The sequence below is a fragment of the Vidua macroura genome, chromosome 2 (assembly GCF_024509145.1).
Source record: "Vidua macroura isolate BioBank_ID:100142 chromosome 2, ASM2450914v1, whole genome shotgun sequence".
NCBI classification, from domain to species: Eukaryota; Metazoa; Chordata; class Aves; order Passeriformes; family Viduidae; genus Vidua; species Vidua macroura.
Genome location: NC_071572.1, coordinates 30,225,819 through 30,247,577, shown reverse-complemented (window position 1 = coordinate 30,247,577; position 21,759 = coordinate 30,225,819). Strand labels below are relative to the sequence as shown.

At 42.3% G+C, this 21,759-nt stretch overlaps 1 protein-coding gene and 2 long non-coding RNA genes across 6 annotated transcripts in view; 1 reads left to right on the top strand and 2 right to left on the bottom strand.

Moving 5' to 3' along the window:
* NPAS2 (neuronal PAS domain protein 2) overlaps positions 1-20,430 on the top strand; it is a 105,426-nt gene extending 84,996 nt beyond the window's left edge. Inside the window, exons 13-21 of one of the 4 annotated variants that reach the window (XM_053970737.1) lie at positions 562-703; positions 1,427-1,533; positions 1,710-1,802; positions 7,598-7,744; positions 13,449-13,643; positions 14,915-15,087; positions 15,532-15,624; positions 17,581-17,767; positions 18,931-20,430. In XM_053970737.1, coding sequence (XP_053826712.1) covers positions 562-703; positions 1,427-1,533; positions 1,710-1,802; positions 7,598-7,744; positions 13,449-13,643; positions 14,915-15,087; positions 15,532-15,624; positions 17,581-17,767; positions 18,931-19,116 — 1,323 coding nt within the window. In that variant the 3' untranslated portion in view covers positions 19,117-20,430. Of the gene's footprint in view, positions 1-561; positions 704-1,426; positions 1,534-1,709; positions 1,803-7,597; positions 7,745-13,448; positions 13,821-14,914; positions 15,088-15,531; positions 15,625-17,580; positions 17,768-18,930 lie in introns of those variants that run through there. The other 3 variants (XM_053970740.1, XM_053970738.1, XM_053970739.1) reach the window with 3 other exon arrangements.
* Positions 13,337-14,817, bottom strand: LOC128803616 (uncharacterized). Its single transcript, XR_008435776.1, has 3 exons — positions 14,732-14,817; positions 13,816-13,933; positions 13,337-13,568 (listed from the first exon to the last, which is right to left on the bottom strand). It is a non-coding gene; the product is annotated as an uncharacterized LOC128803616 (long non-coding RNA).
* Positions 18,646-19,070, bottom strand: LOC128803617 (uncharacterized). Its single transcript, XR_008435777.1, has 3 exons — positions 18,995-19,070; positions 18,800-18,864; positions 18,646-18,691 (listed from the first exon to the last, which is right to left on the bottom strand). It is a non-coding gene; the product is annotated as an uncharacterized LOC128803617 (long non-coding RNA).
* Positions 20,431-21,759: the final 1,329 nt, after the last annotated feature.

Here is a 21,759-nt window from a genome sequence, read left to right as displayed (position 1 = left end):
TTTAACATGAATCAGGTGAGTTTATGAAAGGATAAACCTGGAGATCAGTAACAGCCACAAATTAAGTGGAACATGGGCAGGGGCAGGGGCAGTGTGAGATATCTCACATTTCCTTGGCAAGGTACTACACTTTAAAGATTCATTTGGACAAGTTCTGTCAGTCAGCCCTCTTGGCTATATCTCAGTAATCTCTTGAGGAAAGACAGCAAAGCTCATCCTCAGTGCATGGCCTTGTGTCTCACAGAGGTTGCAGTTGCTGTCACATCCAAATGAACACAAAAGAAAGATTCAGAAAAACATCTGAAGGCACAAAGTGACTATGGCAGTAGCTTGCTATTTATTTCTAGCTCAGCGATAGTTGTTTGTAAAATGTGTTCATTTGATACTGTTTGGAAGGGGCATTGACACCTTTGTCCAGGTCTTCTGCTGGCCTACCTGAGATTAGTTCTGCTCAAGTCATCTTAGGTCTGCCAAAGAACTAGTGTGCAACGACTACTAAATTTTAAAATGCTTTACCTCTGACAGATGCAATAGGTGTTCTCCTTTTCTGGTTTGTTTTAGGAGAGTGGCACCAGCTTGGATCCTGAACAGCACTTTAATGCACTTGATATTGGTGCCTCAATCCTCAGCGCTAGTCGGACACCCTCAGTATCATCCAGGAGCTCGCCAAAATCTTCCCACACACCCAAGTCAGACCCAGCATGTGAGTGGCATTCCTGAGTTATGGAATTATTTTTAATTTAGCCAAGCTAAAGAATGTGTGCTTATATACCATAGCTGCTAATTTAACAGTAAATTATGAGGTATTGATGATATGCACTGACAAAGAAGTGCAAAAGCTGAAATGGTAATGTACAGGAGGGAAGTTTGTAGCACAACCACCTAAATGCTGGAAGATGAGCAGTGGGATTCGATGTGAAATGTGCTGTTTCAATCTGTTACAAAAATGAGGATTTTGTCTTTAACATTTGAGGGCACCAGCGTGAGCAATATGAGACTTCTCTAGACTTACATGAGTAGTAACAGCCTGTGGGTGACTCTCCTCTGGACAAGATTTAGGATGCTCCAGTGTTGACTTGGGTATATTCTTTCTGCGTCCTGGTCTGGAAGAAAAGCCAATGAGCTAAACTAAATTTACAGTTATTCAGCCCATATAAAGGGAGTTCCAGCTGGTTTAGAACAGTTTGTGGGTCCTTTTGCACTGCTCATTGGAGCACAGAATCATAATCTGTCTCATTTACTTTTATCTTTGCCCAGACCCTCCTTATCAGTTTCATTCTATTGCCATTGAAGTCAACAAGAACAGCCCTGACTCCCACTAGAATTCAGCCAGGCCATTACAATTTCTACCCAGATCTTGTTGCATTACCCACTTCAAACAGGGTTGATTTCCAGCATGTAAAATCTACCGGTACTTTTCTTGCAGCTACACCAACAAAGCTGATTACGGAGTCTAACACTCCCTTGCCAAGAACACTGAGCACACAGCAGGATTTATCCGTGCACAGACTCAGCCAGCCTACTGCTCTTCAGGTAACTTCACAAGGAATCATGGAAATAGGCAGAGGGTGTAACAGCATGTGCCACATACACAGCTTAGCAATTATAAAAAAAAAACTTACACAGAAGCCACGGCATTAGAAGAAACCTAAAATTTAAAGGAGCCAAACTTACAAATAAAGTTTTGGTTTGTTTTGTTTTTAACCCAGGTTTCTTTGCCTTCTCAGCTTCCATGTGAGCTTCTCCCACAGCAGTTGCTGCCTCAAGCAACTCTGCAAAATCAGCCTGCACCTCTGGCACAGGTTAGTTGGGGATTTGGAAGTGGAATAGGTCACTTGCTTATCTCCTAATACTTTCACATTTTGGGGCTTTTAAGTTACTTCTCTAGTAACTAAAATCCCCAAATCCAAACTCTCAGACACTTAAAATATTGTGGCAAAGTAATCTGAATTGTACACTTGTATGTTTAAACATATAACTGCATGCAGGTGTTCAGAAGCCCAGGTGCATGTAGGTTCAGGTGTGCACACATCGGTTTCACAAGAAGACAAAAAACAGATCAAAAAAGACTTTTCAACTTTGCTTTTACAGAACCAGGTCCCTTCAAGATCAAATTCACAATGAGAATTAAAACCAAAAACTAAGAGAGACACCCAGTCCTGCTAAAAACACCTGTTTGGCTGTGCTGATGCAGAACTAACCAGCAGTAAAGGACATGCAGATTCAACAACACCCATTTTGTGAATGTGCCAGTAATGGGGAGGATGCCACTGAAGACAAATTTCAGATTCCTCCAATCTATTAACCCATACCTCAGCAGTGCATGATGGCCCAAAACGTCACCTCGGGTACATTTGCAGTGGATTTTGAAGAAGCAGATTTGAGTACCATGTTCCCAGCACATTGATTTTCTCCTGTGGTCCTGCTGTGATGATACACCCCATCATCCTCTGATTTTAGGAATGACAGAGTATTGCTGGACCTAGACTGCTTCTACCATTGATATCATATACTCACTCACAAGACCCAGGAGTTTAATTCTGTAGCACATAAAGCATATAACGTCCTGAGGATCCTGGCTTTAAAATAACAAATTCTCATTTATCTTCCATGTTTAATATTCTCTTCATGACTCCACGCTAGCATGCAGCGAATAAACAGCATATCAATTATCTGCTCTGAGCATTCATTTTCTTTTACAGATACTTCTCTCCGTTATTCATTAATGCATTTTCAAACATCAATTAGTTTATGTATTATAAGTCTCCGTGTGTTCTGTTTGACTTTTTTCTACCTCCCTTTCTTCTCCATCAAAGCTCTTTGTGAAGAGAAGCTTTCCAGTTGTTTACCAAGAGCACTGCTGCCTTGTCCCTTTCTAGTAAAAGGCTCTTACTGGCACACCAGCTCCGTTTTTTTTTCTGACAAATTAGAATGCCATCCAGTCACTGATTAAGCCTCTTTGGGCCACCTAAATCTTGGTGAAAGGAAGAGGGCTGACTCGAGTCTGTCTACACAGGCAGCCCTCTGGCAGCAGTCACCGCAGTGCTCCTGGCGAAGCTCAGGATGAAGCTTGACATGGACCAGAACATTGCAGCTCAGGCTGCTGATGTTCACACTCCATAGCAAAACTCCTGTAGAGTACCAAGTCTCCACACACTTGTGTGATTTTCATAAACTGTTATGACTATTATGATACTACACACTTTAAAATAATTAACGTCAGCCTACAGCAACATAATTAATTATTCAAAAGACAAAGGTGCCTGCAGCACTAGGTGAGTGAGGGACAAAACCAGGTACATGTGCATCCCACCAGGCACACTTCCTTGGCTTCCTAGCTGACCATTTCCCAGCAGTTAAGTGGCAAAACAAAAGCCCATTGCTTCTAGAAATAGTGTGGGGAGGTGCCCTGCTGCCAGCTTGCAAGGAGGAGCTGCACAGGTTTCTCCCTGCTGCCTTTCTGCCACTTGTCCTTAGCTGAAGGTGATGGTGGCGGGAGCTGGAAGGCCCTGGGTATCTTTGTGGCTAACATTTGGCAATGGGGTGGCAGCAGCAGGGAAAACATTATAAGTGGCCACAACTGTGTCTGCAGTGAGCAGCTAGCTGCTGCCTCAGGCACCATCTGCCTGGACTTTGAGTAGTTTTATTTCCAGTGAAGGCTGTGATGGTTTTGTCTCCACCGAAATGCAATTTTAGCTTATGCCTTGCTTGTGTGAATGAACAGACAGCACAGTGTCACCCTAGATGTCACCTGAATGTAAATGGTTTACTTTAAACCAAGTGCTCCCAATTAGAATATTTGTTTGTTTGCCTTCCTCATTGTCATAAATTAAAATCCCCTGCAACACAGCGGATGTTGATGGCTGAATAATAATTAACACTAATAATTCGTTTGGGATTGAGCAGGTGTTATTCAGATGACAGGAAGAAAGAACAAGTCATTCGGTGAGCTGCAAAACTAATGAAATCCAGCTTCCCAGGGGCTGTGCCTTGCAGGGCTGGTGCATGGAGCCAGCCTTTCCCACAGGAGGAAGGGATGAGTGGATCCTTCTCTCCTTTGCTCAGCTAAAGCTTTCATGAAGTTACAGGAATCTGGTATTTTTTACACTCTCACAACTCTGTTGAATGTCTCCAGCAAGAAACATGGCTCATCTCTTGAGCCAGAAGGATTAACAGAAAGTTGTAAGGTAGGCAGAAAAGAAAGTTTTAACGGAAACTGAGCTACAAAACAAATAGGGTCTCTTTTTTTTTTTTTTACCCAGCTACCTATTCTCATGACATTTGTAGGAACAGATTGTCTTGGGACATCCATCTTTTTGTTCATCACATTAGAAATGAGGAACTACCCTGACAGACATAGGGGCCATAGGTCCCCGCCCCTTGCTGCAGCCTCCCAGCACCTACCCTGGCACCCTGGGGTAGCACTCAGTGGAGAAAAACACCTCTCCTTGGGCATGGTGGGGGAGAGGAATCACAGCATGGAAGTGCCAGTCCCTCTCCCTGGGCTGTAGAGCCTCCCTGGACTGTCACCAGCACTAGTGCATCGAGCCAACCCCCACCAGAACATCTGCTGACATGATACCAAATGCATCACTTTATTTTACTTTTTTTTTTAAGAAACCAGACTAAAATTACTGCTGTGGGTTTTGCTTGTTTGATTTGGGGGTTTTTTTGCCTGCATTAACAAACCTTGATTAAACTGGTGCAACTACAGAGATCTCACAGGTTTAGTCTGCCATGTTTGACTGTATCTAGGAAGATGACGCTTTTCTGTGTATTACATGCACTTATCTAAGAATTCTGTGGACATTTGTAAATATCTAAGTGAGATGAAGAGCAAGTTTATCTGATGCCAATGGCAGAGTTAAACCTGGGCAGTATTTTCCGTGCAATGTTTTGAGTTAAGCTCTTTTAATTTATTATACAATTAGAGATTTCTCCCTTAATTAGTAGACCAGTTAATGATCTTGAGATAAATACTCTCTGGAGCAGGTCAATTGCTGTTAGTGTCTCATTGTACAAAAACAGTAGAAGCTCTGTAAGCACAGGGGTCATGGTTAGAGTTATCAACAATTTGGGGGATAGAGTGGGAAAAGGAAAAAAGCAAAAGAGAAAGTTCCTTGTCTTCATCCTTAATAACTTTCACTGCAGTGTACCAGCTAATTGTTGATGTTAAGTATATTAATACAAAAAGCATGTGAAAAAGAGAACAAAAAGACAACAAAGATGAATATGGTAAATATAAGAACCTGCACAAAAAAATTAAGGAATAACAACTTAAAATCAACAGCAATATATTCTTGTATGCAACTTTACAAAGCAAATTCAAATTTAAAACTAAGGCCTGAAAATGGATTTTGTTTCTTTTTGAAGTATCAAGTGATTGTGAAATCGCCTGGTTTAAAATTCCTTACATTGATCAATTGAAGAAAATCAGGTTCTTTTTTCAAAGCGTCATCAAGGAATTTGCATGTTAATCAAAAGTCTGCCATCACCAAGCCGGGCAGTTAAAATTAAGCTCTTTGCTAAAACTGTTTTTAATTCCTTTTCTAATAAGGATCCTTTTAAAAACTTAAAAGCAGTCCTCGCTAAAAGAGTTCATATAGACATAATTAGATTACGAGACTTGTCTTTCCTTCTGTACAGACCAGGTTAAAGCAGGAATTAGCTGCATCTCATCTATGATCTGTTGCTCACAGCATCATTCCACTCCTAAAATCAGGATACCTGGGACTCTTCAGAACCAAAAGGCTGGGCTAGAACAAACAGCCCTAGATTCTCCTTTGAGTCACTTGTTCTTATTCCCAAACATCTTAGGTCTGTGCTCAGCCATTCCTCAGGTTAATTCTTTATACATGGACAAGAAAGAAAGAAGGAAACCCTGCTCTGGCTTTTCTTCTGTAACACCAATTCCAAGTAACACAAACTTAAACCTTTTGGAGGTTTGACACCATCTTCGTGCTCTGGGAGAGGAGTGGGTTGCAGATGATGGCACTGCTGTTTGCAGGCACAAGGACCATGAGTCACAGCATGGCTGAGGGCTCACATCCCCTCCTTGGGCAGACAGTGCAAGCTGCAGGTGCTCACAGATGCCTCTGGCAGCAAAGTGGGCTCTACGGGCTTCTGTCACCAGCAACTGCAGGTGCCACCTTAGCAGCCCTCCCTGCCCCTAAGCAGGGTTGGCTGTGAGACTGACCACCTGGCCACCACTCTGTGCAGTGATCTCCCAGGCTGTGTGGGAAAGCCACCCTCCGCCTGATAAATGGAAATAAACCTTCTGAAATTCTCACTCTTTCTCTGCCAAAGGCCATTTACCTGGAGATGTCAGCTTTGCTAGAGGGAATGTACGTTCATGTACTTAACTGGTTTAAGGTGAACTAGTTAGCTAATACAAATCTGTTCTGTCACATTTAGCTTTCTCTAAGTAGCCAAAAATTACATCTAAGGAAGAGTACAGTGCTGCTACCATCAGAGCACTCCTTAATTCCTGTCCTGTTATTTTTTTTTTTTCCTACTAAAAAGGCAGAAACAAAAGCCAGTGCACCATGGAGGAGGAAGGTTCCAACAGCAAGCATCAGCTCACCCACTAGCACAGAGCCACTGGAACAGATACAGGGACAGGGCAGCATTTTCAAGTCACAGCAATTTTTTTTTTTTCTCTGTACACTCACAGCCCTGCATGTTTTCAAGAAGATCTTGGATGCCTTGATTACATAAAAACTTTAAAAGATTTTTTGAAGGGTTTTGTTCTTTTTTTCAAAGACTGTTTCTTTACTTTTAGAATATGAGCTTATCAAAAGCAATTATTCCAAAGCCTATTAAAGTAATAATTAACTTTGGTGAACTTTGAATCATACCTGAAAGCACCAAATACTAGGGATTATTGCTATTAGTCCTCTCCACAGCTCTTGAATTATTTCCATTTGTGCCAGTATTTCTGCTATTGGAGGTTGCACCTGCTTCTTGACCTTGATTAATGATATCCATTTTTTACTATTATTTAGAACAGCCTTTCTTCCACTGAGTTGAGCTATTCATTTTATATCACATATAAAAATAACTTAATGAGTATTTCTTGTCATTTAAATACAAATCAGCTGTACAAATCTAGAAAATGTTTATTGTGGTCTATTGTATGATGCCTTAGTAAGTCATCAGCAGAACAAAGCATTGCAGAACTGCTATTTCTGTTCTGAAAAAGGAAAGCATTAGTAAAACACATCTGGATTATACTGTTATGACACAGTAAGGGCTTCAAACTACAAGCTAATGAAAATAATGCGCTCATTTGCCATCCAGTTAAGATGCTGTTGATATTTTAAAGTAGCGTACTCCCAAAACCAGTCCTTACAACAGAACATGTTCAATTGCAAGCAGAACATTCTAGCTGAGGAAATTTAATATATGTGCATAACCCTGAAAATAGATAAGATCTGTCTCTATCTACATGTTAGTATATTAAAAAGACATTTTTATTTCTAGCTGTGCCTTACAATCAAGAGACCAGTAACTCCATACAGAACTATGTTCTACTGAGGCCTGTTTATATTATAATGACTGATTCCCCCCCCCCCCTTTTTCTATGTCCTCCCCCCAGTTCTCAGCACAATTCAGCATGTTCCAGACCATCAAGGACCAGCTAGAGCAGCGGACACGGATCCTTCAGGCCAACATCCGGTGGCAGCAGGAGGAGCTCCAGAAGATACAGGAGCAGCTCTGCCTGGTCCAAGACTCCAGCGTACAGGTGAGTTACTACTGGAAGGGGTAGAGTCAAGCATCCTCTCTCATGTGACTGTTGATAGGCTTGGCAAATTAAAATTGTTCCAGAGTCCAGGATATCTGGACAAGTGGAAACTAGCTCATCTGAATTTTAGAAGGATGTTGCCCTCTAAAAAGCCTCTTGAGTAACCTATGTCAAGAAAGATTTAAGAGCTCTCTGGAAGAAGAGAAGGAAGGAATACCTCAGCCTTTGGAGGAGGAGAATAATTAGGGTCATTTACAATAGCATTTTATTACTTTATCTACCAAGTCTTCAGACTGAGCAGCTGTAGTAGAGAGAATGCTGAAGTTCAGACTTCCTTGTCACATTAAAACTCCCAAAATTCTGCTGATGTTCATTTGTTCACACCTTGGAGGTATCTGAATTTGTTCTTCACCAGACAGGCTTAAGCCTTTAGGGTGAAGCTGATGAAGCCTGCTCTGCTCCTGCCTTTGACACCTCCTGCACAGAGGTAGAATTCTCTAGTACAGTATGTGCTTTGTACCCCTTATGTCTACAAAACCTCAGAAATAATAGCAGGTGCAGTTTAGTAAATCACAGGTTTCCTTTAACAACAAATGGACAAATCATCCAGTTTTGTGAAAGTTTTCTGAATGTGGGGTGATTACTGCTCTGTTCCTCATAATTTAATTATAAATGCCAGGTTAAATGATCCTTGCTAGTAATGTGGCACTGGGGACTTAGTGAGTATTATACTAACAAGATTATTTTAGAAGCAAGTTTTGTCAAGGAAACTAACATCTCAAGAGTATTTTACAAACAGGATGGCACCTACTGAAGTCAGTGGGAATTTTGCTTGCAACTTCCACACAGAATAGACTCTCACCCATCATGAGCATCTGTGAAATGCAGTTTCACACATTAACAAATTGGGATTGTATGTTTAGGTTATTAAGGGATCAGCAAAGCCAAATTAGAAACTTTGCCACTTAAGTTGCTGCATGTGCACTGCTGTAAGACAACACAGCAGCTGTAGGTTCCAAACCCAGAACTCCCTGTTCCTGGTGCCATACAATCACCTAGGGGGACAGGTTTAACTTCAGTGTGTTTCTTCTATTGGTTCTCCACTGACTTTGATTAATGGGAAGAGAAAGTCTCTCTGCAATTAACAGGTGTTGAGTTCAGAATCATGTCATATGTCTGAAAGCTATTATTGTTATTATGAATATCAAGAGACATGATATTCTCACTTCCTCTCTTTTTAATTGGGTGACAACCATTACTCTCTCCCGGTGACATCTTCAATAATCATACACCCTCTTTTTTTTTTCATCATTCAGGCAAAAATAGAATTTCAGAGCACATTCTTATATGCAAGAAACAGATTTTATTTTTAGAAAGCTGTCTCCTATATGCATTAGGATGCATTTAACAGCACAAAGACGTGGGACAGATTCTCAAATCCATTCAGAAGGAGCTCAGGCAGAGGCCCAGAGGGTAAATAAACAGTGGGTTGTTCTGTATTGCCTCCCCCTTACCAGTTTGTAGCTCTGAGTTACACCATCTGGGTGATGCCCTCTCCCATGAAGACTGCACCAGGTTGGACCAAGTATATTCAGACCATTACAAGTTCTCTTGTGTCAGTACGTACCAATTCCCAGCTTACTGCAGATGCAGTACTGAGAGGCAGGGGGAACGGAAAAAGCTTGGAAGTTCAGGGGGCTGCATATTTGCCTTAAATGGCAATGGCTGGATGGGGATCATCCAGCAATGCTGGATGGAGAATACATCCTCTGTATTTTGTGTGCTTTTTGCTCTCCTCAGAGCAATCAAACGAGGTGATGAGTTGCAAGTGGTCACACTGTCTCCTGGCCAGAGCCTTTTTCTTCTCCCACTTCCTCTAGGTAAAAACTAAAAAACACTCAAAGAAATTACTGTGCTGTTGCAGGGATAGATTGAGATAAGGAATAATTTTTGTCTTACTTGGCTAGGGGCAATTTGAACGAAAGCTGCACACTTTTGCATGCAGCTCTTTTGTGACTCACAAGCAGCAAGGAGTAAACTGTTAAATCAGAAATTCAACCACGTGCTTTGCTGCACAGATTTCATCATTCAGGGAGCTGGATGTCTGCAGATATTGATCTGTGTCTACTATCAAAGCTAAAATGCATAGTAACAAACTGGCTACTATCAGGCACATTTCTGGTGTCTTTAATACACTGCATAATAGAGCTGTAAGCGTGAGGGAGTGATGTAGGCTGTCTGAAGAGGGGGAAGGGTTCCCCCTTTTTCCCTTATTAGCTGCTTTTCCCTTATTCGCTGATTTATTAGCATATCATCCCTACTGGTTCACTCTCTTCCACATAGAAGTGTACAGGTAGCTCCATGGAGAATTAAGTTTGATTTCCATTTCCTTCAGAGATCTTCAAAACTGAGTACGGCAGTCCACCAAGAAATGCTTTCCCAGACAGATAGATGTTGAGCACAGTAGTCTGCATTAGAAACTGTTTGCAGGAGCCTTGTGCAGAGAAAGATGAAACTATCAGGAGGGTTGCAGGCCCTGAATAATAGTGTTCAAAACCCCATTAGATCTCTGTTACTGCTTTCCCTGACAACGAAGGACAAGAGCAGAAAGAGTAACCTCAGAAGTCTGAAGGATGCAGTGTCTGCTCCAGTTTGAACAGTCTAGCTAATGATTCACAGATGCAGAGGAAGGCAGAAAGGCTGAGCCTGACCAGCTTGCAAGAAGTACTATCAAGACCATCCATAGCCACCCATCATTTGCAAAGCAGGCTCTCTTCAAAGTCACGAATCTCAGCTTCCCAGTGCTGTGTTTCTCATCTTTATATATTTTACATAAAGAAAGAGTCTTGAGGCCTGTAATGATGAGCCCAAAAGCTATAATCCCCTGATTATCCAAAGGACAGGCAGAGTCAAAAAGATGTTTTCCTCGGGATGCCTTGTCAGCGTGGTTCAGCCATTAGCTGTAGGGCCCTTCTATCTTGGAATGAGGGGGCAGCAGTGTCAGAGGGTCCCTCCTCTCCCTTGCTGCTTTGCTGTGTATGTTAACAATCTGGCCAATTAAAAAATGTTTGTAAGATGCTTCACTGACCTTGCAGTCCACAAAATCACCAACGAGACTTGTCATTAGCAGCAATACGGTTAGGAGGCTGCTAATTTATCTACTATGGGAAACATTTTATTTTTTATGAAAAGGTTTTTCATGTTATTTAAAGCTGCTGTATTTCAGTGTTTTGGGGGAATTTAGACAAGACTATCACAAAAAAGGCACATTATGAAAAACCACCATTAAGTTTTGTACAAATTAAGCTTTTAGGTTTAACTAACAGGTGGAAATGCCACGCTTCAATCCTCTGTCAGGTTAACTCTTGTTTTGATAAGGCATCTTGAGTTTTCAGTTCTGCAGGGACACGGCCACCACTGCTTCCTGTTCTAAGCTTGTTTCTTCCAGGTCATTTATGTCCAGAGGGTAACAATGCTGCTTTGGCCATTATAATAGCAACAGAGGGTCCCCAGGTATGAAACACTCAGAGCCCTCTCAGAGTACGAACATATGAACAAATTAAATTGGCCTACTGGGATAAACTTGGCTCTAAATTTATGGTGTGTTAGCTGCCAACCATTAACTTTGCACGTTCCTACCCAGTGGCACACTCTGGTAATTGCAAAGTAGGTTACTCTGCTTTCTTTGGAGGATAAACTCCTTCATCTGGAAGTGAGGTAAGCACACAGGGAGGTCCCTGCTAAATAAGTAGTCTGCTGCAAGTTCACACTCCACCTGACATTCACCTTGATAGATGTTGAATTTGCATTGGGTGAACTGAGTGTTTCTTCAGTGCTATCTGCCACATACAAGGAGGACACTAAGCTAATCCTCCTAAAGGTCTTAAATTGCAGTGATCTCTCTAGTACCAGTGGGCTCACACTCCCTCCCCATCACTTTTTTCACATGCACCACTTGCTTTGCCTGTTCTGAATTTTATATCAAATTTTATATTAGTGGCAACCCGTCCCAGTGCTAGGGCTAATCAAGTGAGTTCATATGTCCAAAACTTAGCTTCTATGTACAGAAAATAAACAAGAAAATGAATTTTCATTATATTTGTCTTTGATTTATTCATAATAAGACCTATTTACTTGGCAGAAGTTGCAAGACCATCTGTCTTTCTGATATGTAATGGCTCCAAACTCAGTGAGCAGTGTTTTTAAAAGAAAATACTCAGAGCTAGTTTCAGACCTGCTGCAAGCAGCAGCCCCAACCCTGTCACTTGACCCATTTATTCCTATCAGACATCTCTGAGATGTGGTTAGCCTACAGCACCTGAAACAAGCTGTTGCTTTTCCTTAATTGCCCCCCTCTCCCAGCTGATTAATGTAAGCTTTGTCTGTACCTTTTTTCCTGGGTAAAATCTTGGCATACAGAAATGAATTTAAAATTTATCATATTTAAATAAGCTGTGTTTTTAAAGCTAAATAAATAAGTTCAACCATGATGGATCAAGCCATATTTTTGCAGAGAAAAGCAATACATTATGCTGGGCCTTTGGAGAAAGGCATGGGCTTTTTCCAGGAAAAATTAGAAGGGACATGATAGTTTAGGGAATTGTTAATACAGCAATAAGCTGCACAAAGGTGTACTAATTACTGGGCATACCTCAGATGTACTGCTAGGCATGAGACTGATGGATGAATAATGACGAGAATAATTGTGATTCTGATTTCATTTAAAACTTAACTAGCTCCACTTAAATTAATGGAGTTCCATACATGTAGCAGTGGTGTGGAATCGGAATCAGATCCAAAAATTACGTCAACTGTGTGAGATGTGTTTCTCCATACAGCCCTTGGTGGCAGAAAGGCTAGGTCTGAAATAATGCAAAGAGAGCTTGTGGCATTAATAATGCATGTTTTTTAGAAGATTACTTTTCCCTCTTTACAGCTGTAATAAAAGGAATAGCCCCTAGAAATTCCCAAAATTCCCAAGTCCTATAACTTTTAAAGAAGAAAGCTTCATCTTGAAATGCAAAAGTAGAGAGCACATCATTTACAAAAACACTAAGAGAGGAGCTGCTAGCTCTTTTTGCACAAGTCAAATGCATGGCAGAGTTAGGAAGAACACCAGGTGACAGTTACCTGATGGGAAATTAGATAAATGACAGCGACTGTCTCTTTACACATCCTGTCAATGATAAGGACACGGCCATTCAGCTTGGAGAGCTCTGGCCTGACTGTGGCCTCATTAAAAACATTTGACAACTCAGCTGGGTGAAAAGTGTAGAATTTCTAGAGACAAATTCAAAGACAGTTCTGTCTGAAAGGCAGGTGGATTTTGTTGAAAGGAGACACAAAACTACTGAAAAGACATGGAGTTACTCTCTTCTCTTTGGTCAGGATGCCCTAGAACACAGTGAATGTACTGGGAACTGCTCTTAAGAGGGCCGTGCCTGCACCATGGGGAGAGGACTTGCATCTTCTAGACACATTTCACAAGTAATGGGTGCACTTGCAGAACAAGAAACCAAGAAACTAGAGACAGTAGAGCTGTTAATGTAGGAATGATAGGTGATTTCCAAGTAACAGTAATTGTGTTATGAATCCAGAAATGTGGTAACTTTATTTTAGAATATATCTTTGGATTTACTTTTGTCACATTCATTATTCAGAACATCTGGGCTATGTAAATAAATCCTCCCCTATTCTTTTCCAGATGATCTTACAGCAGCCAACAGTGTCCCTGAGCTTCAGCAATACTCAGCAGCTGGACCCACAACAGCTACAGCAGAGGTCAGGGACCATTTCTCAGCAGCAGCTTGTCCCCAGTTCTCAACTGCAAGGGCAAATTACATCTTCACAAACAACGAACCAGCAGTCACTGAGAGAAGCAAGCGTGATATCAAGCCAGGTAATCATTTCTTTGAACAGAGAAGCATTTAGATGGAAAGGAGACACTGAGCTGTTATTAAACAAGCAAGTAAAATCATGTCAGTCCTGTAACTGTGCCTTTGCCTTCCCCTTTTTATTCTTCTGTATAAGGGCAGCCTATAAAAAGGGTTTCCCTACAGCATTTACCTTACCTTAAAGCCTTTTTTTAAGACCTCAGCCAGGAGGGTTACTTGAGCAGCTGTTTCAGCTTGAAATCTATGCAGGGAGGCATGCAAAACGTGTCAGTGACTTACTGGTCTTCAGGTGGTCCTGAAAGAAACCTGACTGATCACACTGGAAATTTGAAATAGTGAGACCTCTCAGATGCTTGCTCCCCAAGCCCAGTCGGACACTACCAAGGCAACAAACCCTGTCTGCTGTGGTGGCACACAGAATACATTGAGATTCATTTGAGACCCTCAGGCTGTGAACGTTAACAGGTTCCTGCAGAGCAAAATAAAGTTCAGCCTGAGCAGTAACAGATCTGTGGAAGCTATTAGGTTTGGAACTGTATTTTTTGCTCATACTGCTAGTTTCTCAACATTTCCAGAGTTTGCTCTTCCATCCACCTGTTGTACCTCCCTTCACAGAAAACTGAGCTCCTGTTTCTGCTTCCTGATTGCATGGCAAGCATATTTCCATTATTGTTCAGAGCCCCCAGCTGTAGCATTTCACCTCCTTCATACCTGTGTTATAATGATTCTATTAAAGTAGGGAGTGTATAACAAATACAGGGCAAGGGACAGAAGGTTCCACCAGAATATAAGGAAGAACTTCTATGTCACTGTGTGAGTGACCATGCACTGGAACAGGCTGCCCCAAGAGGGTGTGGAGTCTCCCTCACTGCAGATTCCGAAGAACCGTCTGAACACGATTCTGTGTCGTGCTCTGGGATGACCCTGCTAGAGGAGGCCGGCCTGACCAGATGTCCCACTGTGATCCCTTCCAACCTGACCTGTTCTGTGATTCTGTGAAATTGGGAGGGGAAAAAAACCCCAAAAAAATAGACAACACACTTTTTTTTTCTTTGATCTCTTCCTATCATGGGGCTTGGCGGCAGCTCCTCACCCTTAACTTTGCTCCTGCCTTAACTGGGGGGTCTTTTGGGTTTGCCAGCCGGCAGGAGCTGGCCCGGGGCAGCCGTGGCCATGACAGTCGTTTCGCCTATGGTGACAGCAGCCGGGTGGCGGCACCGCCAGGCACTGGTGCCGCAGCCGGGCTGTCTCCCCGCTCTCTCCTCTTCTCTTGCAGGGCCCGAAGGCGGCGCGGAGCGCGGAGCTGGCGCCGGGCGGCGGCCGCGCCCCGCCCCGCACCGCGCCCGCGCCGTTCGCCTCAGGCGGCGGCGGCCCCGCGGCGCCCCCTGGCGGCCTGTCCCGCGGCGGCACCCCCGCACCCGCCGGCTGCAGCCACGACCAGCAGCTCAGGTACGGGCCGGGCTCCGCGCTCGGGGGGCTGAGCTTCCACCCTTGCCCGGCGGGAACAGCGGGCGCGGCGCACACCAGCTCTCGGGACTGCAGTAATGCACGGGTGGATTAAGATTCCCAAAGTGTAGCTGTCTGACCCCGTAGAGTTATGAAAACAGAAACCTTGCTGCTGGCTTTGAAGAGCACAAGGTGAATTCAACCAAAGTTGTAAAATATTATTCAAGCATCCATATACTTAGCAGATAATAATGGTAAAAAATGTGATCTATGAGGTGTGTGTCCGGCACCCAGATCCCCCCAGAGGGCAGGCACTACAGTGCCCAGGATGCGCCTGCCACAGCCAGCAGCTGGGTCAGACCTCCTCACACTCAGCCTGTGAAAATGCCGTTTCTCTTTGCTCTTCCAGCAACGTCTTTTTTTTTTTTTTTTTCCTTCATGTGCCAGATTGTTGCTTAGCCAGCCTATTCAGCCCATGATGCCTGGGTCCTGTAATGCAAGACACCCTTCAGACCTCAGCATGGCGGGATCCCAGGCCAAGTACGTGCCTTGTCAAAGATAAAACATCAAAGTTGCTTTTGAGGGGAAGTAGCCTTCTTTTGTAAGATGATGAAGTAGTTGATGAAATACTGGGAATGTGTTACTGTGCTGAGCCTGCCTTCCAGTATTAGGGTCAGCCTTACCCTACCTTTCTGGTCATGTCAGAAAGAGTGACAGAGAGAAACGCAAAGTGCCAGTGGCATTTTAACAAGCCATGGCTGGGGGAATTTTTGTCCCTCACATGCTGCCTGCTTCAGCACTAGAACTTCTGACCCACCAAAGGTAAATGTGGCTCAGTTAAATGACTGGTGAAAATAGAAAGCCTCACCTCAGTTGTTTTGTCTCCTCAAAACTTAGATGAAGAAAGCAGAACATACTGGTCAAAATATACCTTTTTTTTTTTAAGCTGGTTTTGGTCACTATACTTAATTGTGAACCGATAAAATAATAAGCAAATGTTTGCACATTGTTCCTTTAAAAATAATAACTTTTACGAAACAGTACTCTTCTAATATTATCTCAGGAATGTAGGTATTCCATACTTCCCTTTTTTAAACATCATTGTTGTTGTTTAAGATTATCTTAAGTTAATTTGGCAAATGTAAATATTGTAGCTCTGTTTTTAAGCCTCTGAATAAAAGAGGCCTTATTTGCAAAGATGCATCTCCCAGTTCATGTAGACTTCCTGACTCATGGGATCCTTTTATAGGAGCTCACATCCTCCTCTTACAAGTACCCAGACTGTAGCATTTCTAACTAAACCCTAATGTTGAACAGCTGTTGAGTGAACACAAGCCACACTATGATCTCATCACCCTTTACAGGATAAACAGAATTAGGCTGAGTTGGCAATAGTTCCATTGTGGTTTTGCCCACAGCCTTCCACAAAACAACACATATTTAAATTTTGCTTTGCAAAAACAGAAGGGCAAGAGGAGATGAGTATTTTGGTTCTGTCACAACCGTCGTTCCAGAGGGTTTCTAAAGGCTTCTTCTGTTCCTAGAGCAGGGCTCATGGTGATGGGAACTGCTGATCGTACATGGCAATATGTGTATGAGCAGCTTAAGAAGTAATCAACCCTAGCCATGTTTCTGCAGGAGATCACCACGCCCCAGGCAGTCACAGGGGAGCACAGGCAGCAGGACTGGAGGTGCATTCGATTCTCTCTTGCTACAGTTCAGGGCTCAGCATATTAAAACAAAATCAAAGGCCATTTAGTTTAATGAGCTGGGGATGTGAATGCTGTGGCTGAAGACAAGATGTGCATAAACCAGAATCCTTAATGAATCTAAAATGTGGTCTGGATTTTGGGGTGAGATGTATTCTTCCCTCCAAGTCCAGCTCATGCACAGAGTAAGGGAAAGCAGTGCTGCCAGTAGTGCTGTTGTTCATATTAGCAGGTCCCATGCACTGGAATCATTTATGGGAAATTATGTGGGGGGTTTCAGCTGAAGAAGAGAAGGCCCAGGGAGACCTTACAGCAGCCTTCCAGTATCTGGGCTACAAGAGAGAAGGGGAGAGACTTTTTACAAGGGCATATAAGAATAGGACAAAAGTTAGTGAATTTAAACTGAAAGAGGGCAGGTTTGGATTAGATATTAGGAAGAAATTCTTTACTGTGAGGGTGATGAGGCACTGAAACAGGTTGCCCAGAGAAGTGGTGGATGCCCTATCCCTAGGGCAAGTGTTCAGAGTTAGTGTTCAAAATGTTCAAAGTGAGTGTTCAAAGCCAGATTGGTGGATGGGGCTCTGAGCAACCTGGTGGTTGATGTGGTGGAAGATGTCCCTGCCCATGGGAGGTAGGTTGGCACTAGACAGTCTTTAAGGTCCTTTCCAACCCACAGCATGCTGTGATTCTATTATTTACAAAGACTAGGGATTGCCATCCCCATTCTAAGAGAAAACCTTTGTTTCCAACACTTTGTTCTTGATTGTTTTGCTTCTTTCTTACACAGGTATTCTCAAACCCAACAAATGTTTCAGAGTTTGGAAGTGCAGACTTCCAGCAGCAGCTCTCCAATCGTACTGATGGGACAAGCAGTGTTAAACCAAGGGTTCACCACTACCCCTCCTTCCCAGCCATCCTCTTTGCCACCTATGCAACTCCAGCACCAACAGCATCAGCAACAACGCTACCTGCAGGTAGGACAAAGAGGATGATGTATAAAGTGTGCACAAGGTGAGTGGGCTGTGCAAATGGGGCCCCAGGTTTCTGCTAGAGCCTGATCGTGGCAGAAATGTCCATTTAAGAGATTGTGACTTCTGACATGTGGCACACTGCTACAGTGTGTAGTGTGTGGCCAGTACTAGTACAGCAAGGAAGCAGTGGGAACAGTCAGAATATTTAAAAGGGAATTGCTAATTCTGTACATTTAAAGCACAATCAGATTATCTTGGATATATTTAAAGTTTATTTCCAGCTGGAGAAAATCAGTGCCTTAGGATTTGTTCTGTTCTCTTTATTCAGTATAAAATTTGCTTCGTTTACAAGTCAAAATATGATTTTTAATTACCAGCATCAACATAAAATAGATCTGGATCAGATATCTGGATCCCTTCAGGAAACTAACATATTTTCTGAACTCCACAAGGCAAAGAAGATAAAGTGGAGCACGTTGCCTGGAAGAACCAGGTGATTTGAAGATGTAAAAATACTTACTTTTTGACCTAATTCAACACATACTAAAGTAAAGGGGGGAAATGAGGTGTCTCTGTACTAGTTCAACAGGAGCTGAACTGAGTCTATGAAAGCTGGTCACATATCCACTAGCATCACTGAAAGAGTATAACCAACCTCAAATGATTGAACTCTTTGTTATTGAAATGAAATCCTTATCGTAGCCTGAGAATTAATGAAAAAAAGTCTGGTGGATACTGTTTCCAATAAAGCATCTGCAAAATTCACATCAACACTGCAAGGTCACACCCAAATGTAAGCTCAGGAAAAGGAAGGGCTAGAAGGGACAGCATGAGGCACATTAGAATCCTGTTTCGTTTCTGCCATCCATCCTTGTCATTTCTGACATGTTCACCCATGCGATTCCCAAAAAGGCTTTTCAGGATAACCTGCAAATCCCAGACAGTGCATTACTATGAGAAAACCTTTTCAATGCCTAATTGCAATGTTCTTTGTTGCAATTTATGTCCATTCCTTCTAGCATTAGTTAAGCTAACCTCATGCCAAACAGCTCCAGAAATAAAAGCCAGCAAACCAGTAGTATTTTTAAGCATCCTGCAACCTGAGGACAAAGAGCATAAACATGTGAAAGACTCAAACACCACGATAAATTTTATTTTATCTGTAGGTGCAAACACCAAGTTCTTTGCACAATGAACAACCCGATTCTTTGCTCCTGCCATCTTACTCACCACAGCAAGGAAATATGGGGTATCATCAGACACAGCAGCAGCAGCAACAGCAACAACAACTAACATCAAGAAGAAGGAATAGTTTATCAGAATCATCAAATTTACCACAGCCACTGCGATAGAGTCCCACCAGCACAATCAATGCACGATTAGCTTTAACCAATGGGCACATGGGGCAGAAGAGAATGAGTTTGTACTTACTGTTCTGGCTTTTGCACAAGCATTTCTTTCCAAGCTCTATGACAGAAGTATGCCCAGAGCGCAGACTGCCACAGACAGTGCATTCATGGCACGCTGGCTTCCGTTTGCGCTGTGTCGTGAACACAGGATGTACTGACAGAGGAAAATAAAAAGGAGTACTGTCCTGTGCAGCCTCCATCACCACTGGGAGCATGGGAAGAGGTGTCAATCCCGGCGTGTCACTCTGGAAGCCATCTGGCAATTCCAAAAGACTGTCGACAGACTCATGAAGTACTTGGCCTTCACTGTTTCAGTTCTTCTTTTTGTGTATGAAAAGCACTGCATCAAAGGTCTATCGAGGAGAGAACAAGAGATTATTTTTATTATGATTATTGTTATTATTTTGCACAACTGCACAGATGAGAAAACCTAGGCACTTTCTGTAAAGAGAAGTTTGTTTCTTTACTCTTGTGGCCAAATTAGCACATCCAATGGAGGAAAAAGCCCAGCCATTGATGAAGATGGTCTACAGCTCACAACCCTTGATTTAGAATCTGGAAAGTATTATGCAGCTTACCCTAACTGTTCTTCATTACTACAAACCAACCAACCAAAATAAAAAAACAAACCCACAACCCACACTGAACTGTTTCCTACATGAATTGTGATTGCAAAGGAGAACTCAAATTGTAAGCACAATCATGCAATTCTCCAGTAGTACAACATGCATCCTTCTTCAACCTAAACTCACCCACTCCAAGTCTCTGAGAAATATGCACTGTGTTTTGGCCCACTGACTCGGGATGCTGCAGACTATTACATATCTCTTTCATTATAACATTTAGGATTAAATTTTCCTTTGGAGGAAAAAAAAAAAAAATGCACTTTTCGCTTTTTTTGTATGTTTTCCGTTGATATGTTTCTAAGAAAGATTTTATGTAATTATTAAATAAAAAGTAGTGTATTGTACAGCTGTTGTAATAATGACCTATTTCTATATAAAATAAAATTATATGGAATTATGTGGAAATTATTTTGTATATGAAATATCAACTCATTTCACAAGTATAAAGATTGTGCTTGTGCTTTTTTGTGAGTGGGTATTTTGTAATAAACTAATGAATTAGAAATGTTTTTGTGAAGGGAACTACTGTTTCATGCTATATACAACTCAAACTATTATTTTTTTCCATTTAATGATGGACAGTTGTCTTTATTTGTAGAATAAAATAAAATAGCCAAAAGGCTTTATTGCAGGACTTGCACACATTTTCCTGTGACTGTTGAACTATGTGATTCACTTTAGACTTTTAATCTTAGCCACAGACTTGAATGGTGTTGGGCACCCAGTTAGCAAAACCAAGTATTTTCCCTTGTAGTTTTTGTCCTGGCGTAGACACTTGAGAATGAAAGCTCAGGAAGTTTTATTAGCTGCAAGCGAGGACGGCTCATTTTAAACACCTTTAAAACTTTAAGCACCTTTAAAGACCTCAGGCAGCTTTGTACTTCCAACCAAAGAGTTTTATATTAGCACAAAACAGATGGTTTAAAGAACAGTTTGATTCAGCATATGCCAGGGTTTTAACCCATGTCCAGCTTTAGTGTTGTAAGACACTGCTGTCCTGAGTTTTGGGGCACATCTCTTCTGGAATACTTGCCCTGTAGACAGTCTGGTTTCCACTTTAGCATCTTTGTGCAGGCTCCTTTTCATGTTAAATTCAAATTGACTGCAGGACGGAGCAACCAAGGTACAGGCTTGCTTTCCCTCTGCAGACAGGGAGAACCTCCAGCACAGATTGAGGTGGGTAACTGAGCACAGGAATGTCTTCATTCCCCTCAGTAAGACTGAAAGGAGATGGCCCTCAGGGCAGCTTGCAGCCCCTGCAGCCAGCATTAGGTTCAACAAAGTGCACACGTGGCCTTCCCTCCCTTGAGTACCAAGGATCACATCAGCAGGGCCCACATGGTCTGGTTCCTATGCCATAGGGGAACAATAGAGATAACTGGGCTAGGAGCTGGAAACTGTGAAAGCTTTCATGGAAATGAAAAAAAAGCTTATTTGCCCTGAGTTCTGAAAAAGCTAAAAATCTCCTAAAGAAAATCCATTGACAAAATTACCCCTATGCTTCAACTGCAAGATTGGGTGGTAGCACTGATGGGTGCATGTGTATTTTAGTCCTTCATCCCTCATTGAGAGAAGATGAGGGAATCAAGTATTGGGTGTCTAAGTGTTTTTACTGCTCACTTTAGTTACCAGGGTGAATTAGCCTGCTCGTCCCTTTAAACTCTTGTATTCAGTGAAGCAAGAGTGACCCCACCAGATGAAGATCAGAAAGCTAGATATGAAACTGTCACTTAATGTCTGAAGGAACCTCTCTCCTTACATTGACTGTAGACAAACCTAAGCAAAGGCCAGTTGGCTAAGCTAGAGGCTAACTTCATAAATCCCAGCCACTCCTGGGAAAGGAGGGGATAAATCTGTAAGCCCAAAATTCATGCAGGAAGAGGTAATGAAGGAATATGAGCACCTCAGAGGAAATACCTGTGGAAGCAGCAGCTGACGGATCTCAGCTACTATGACAGGA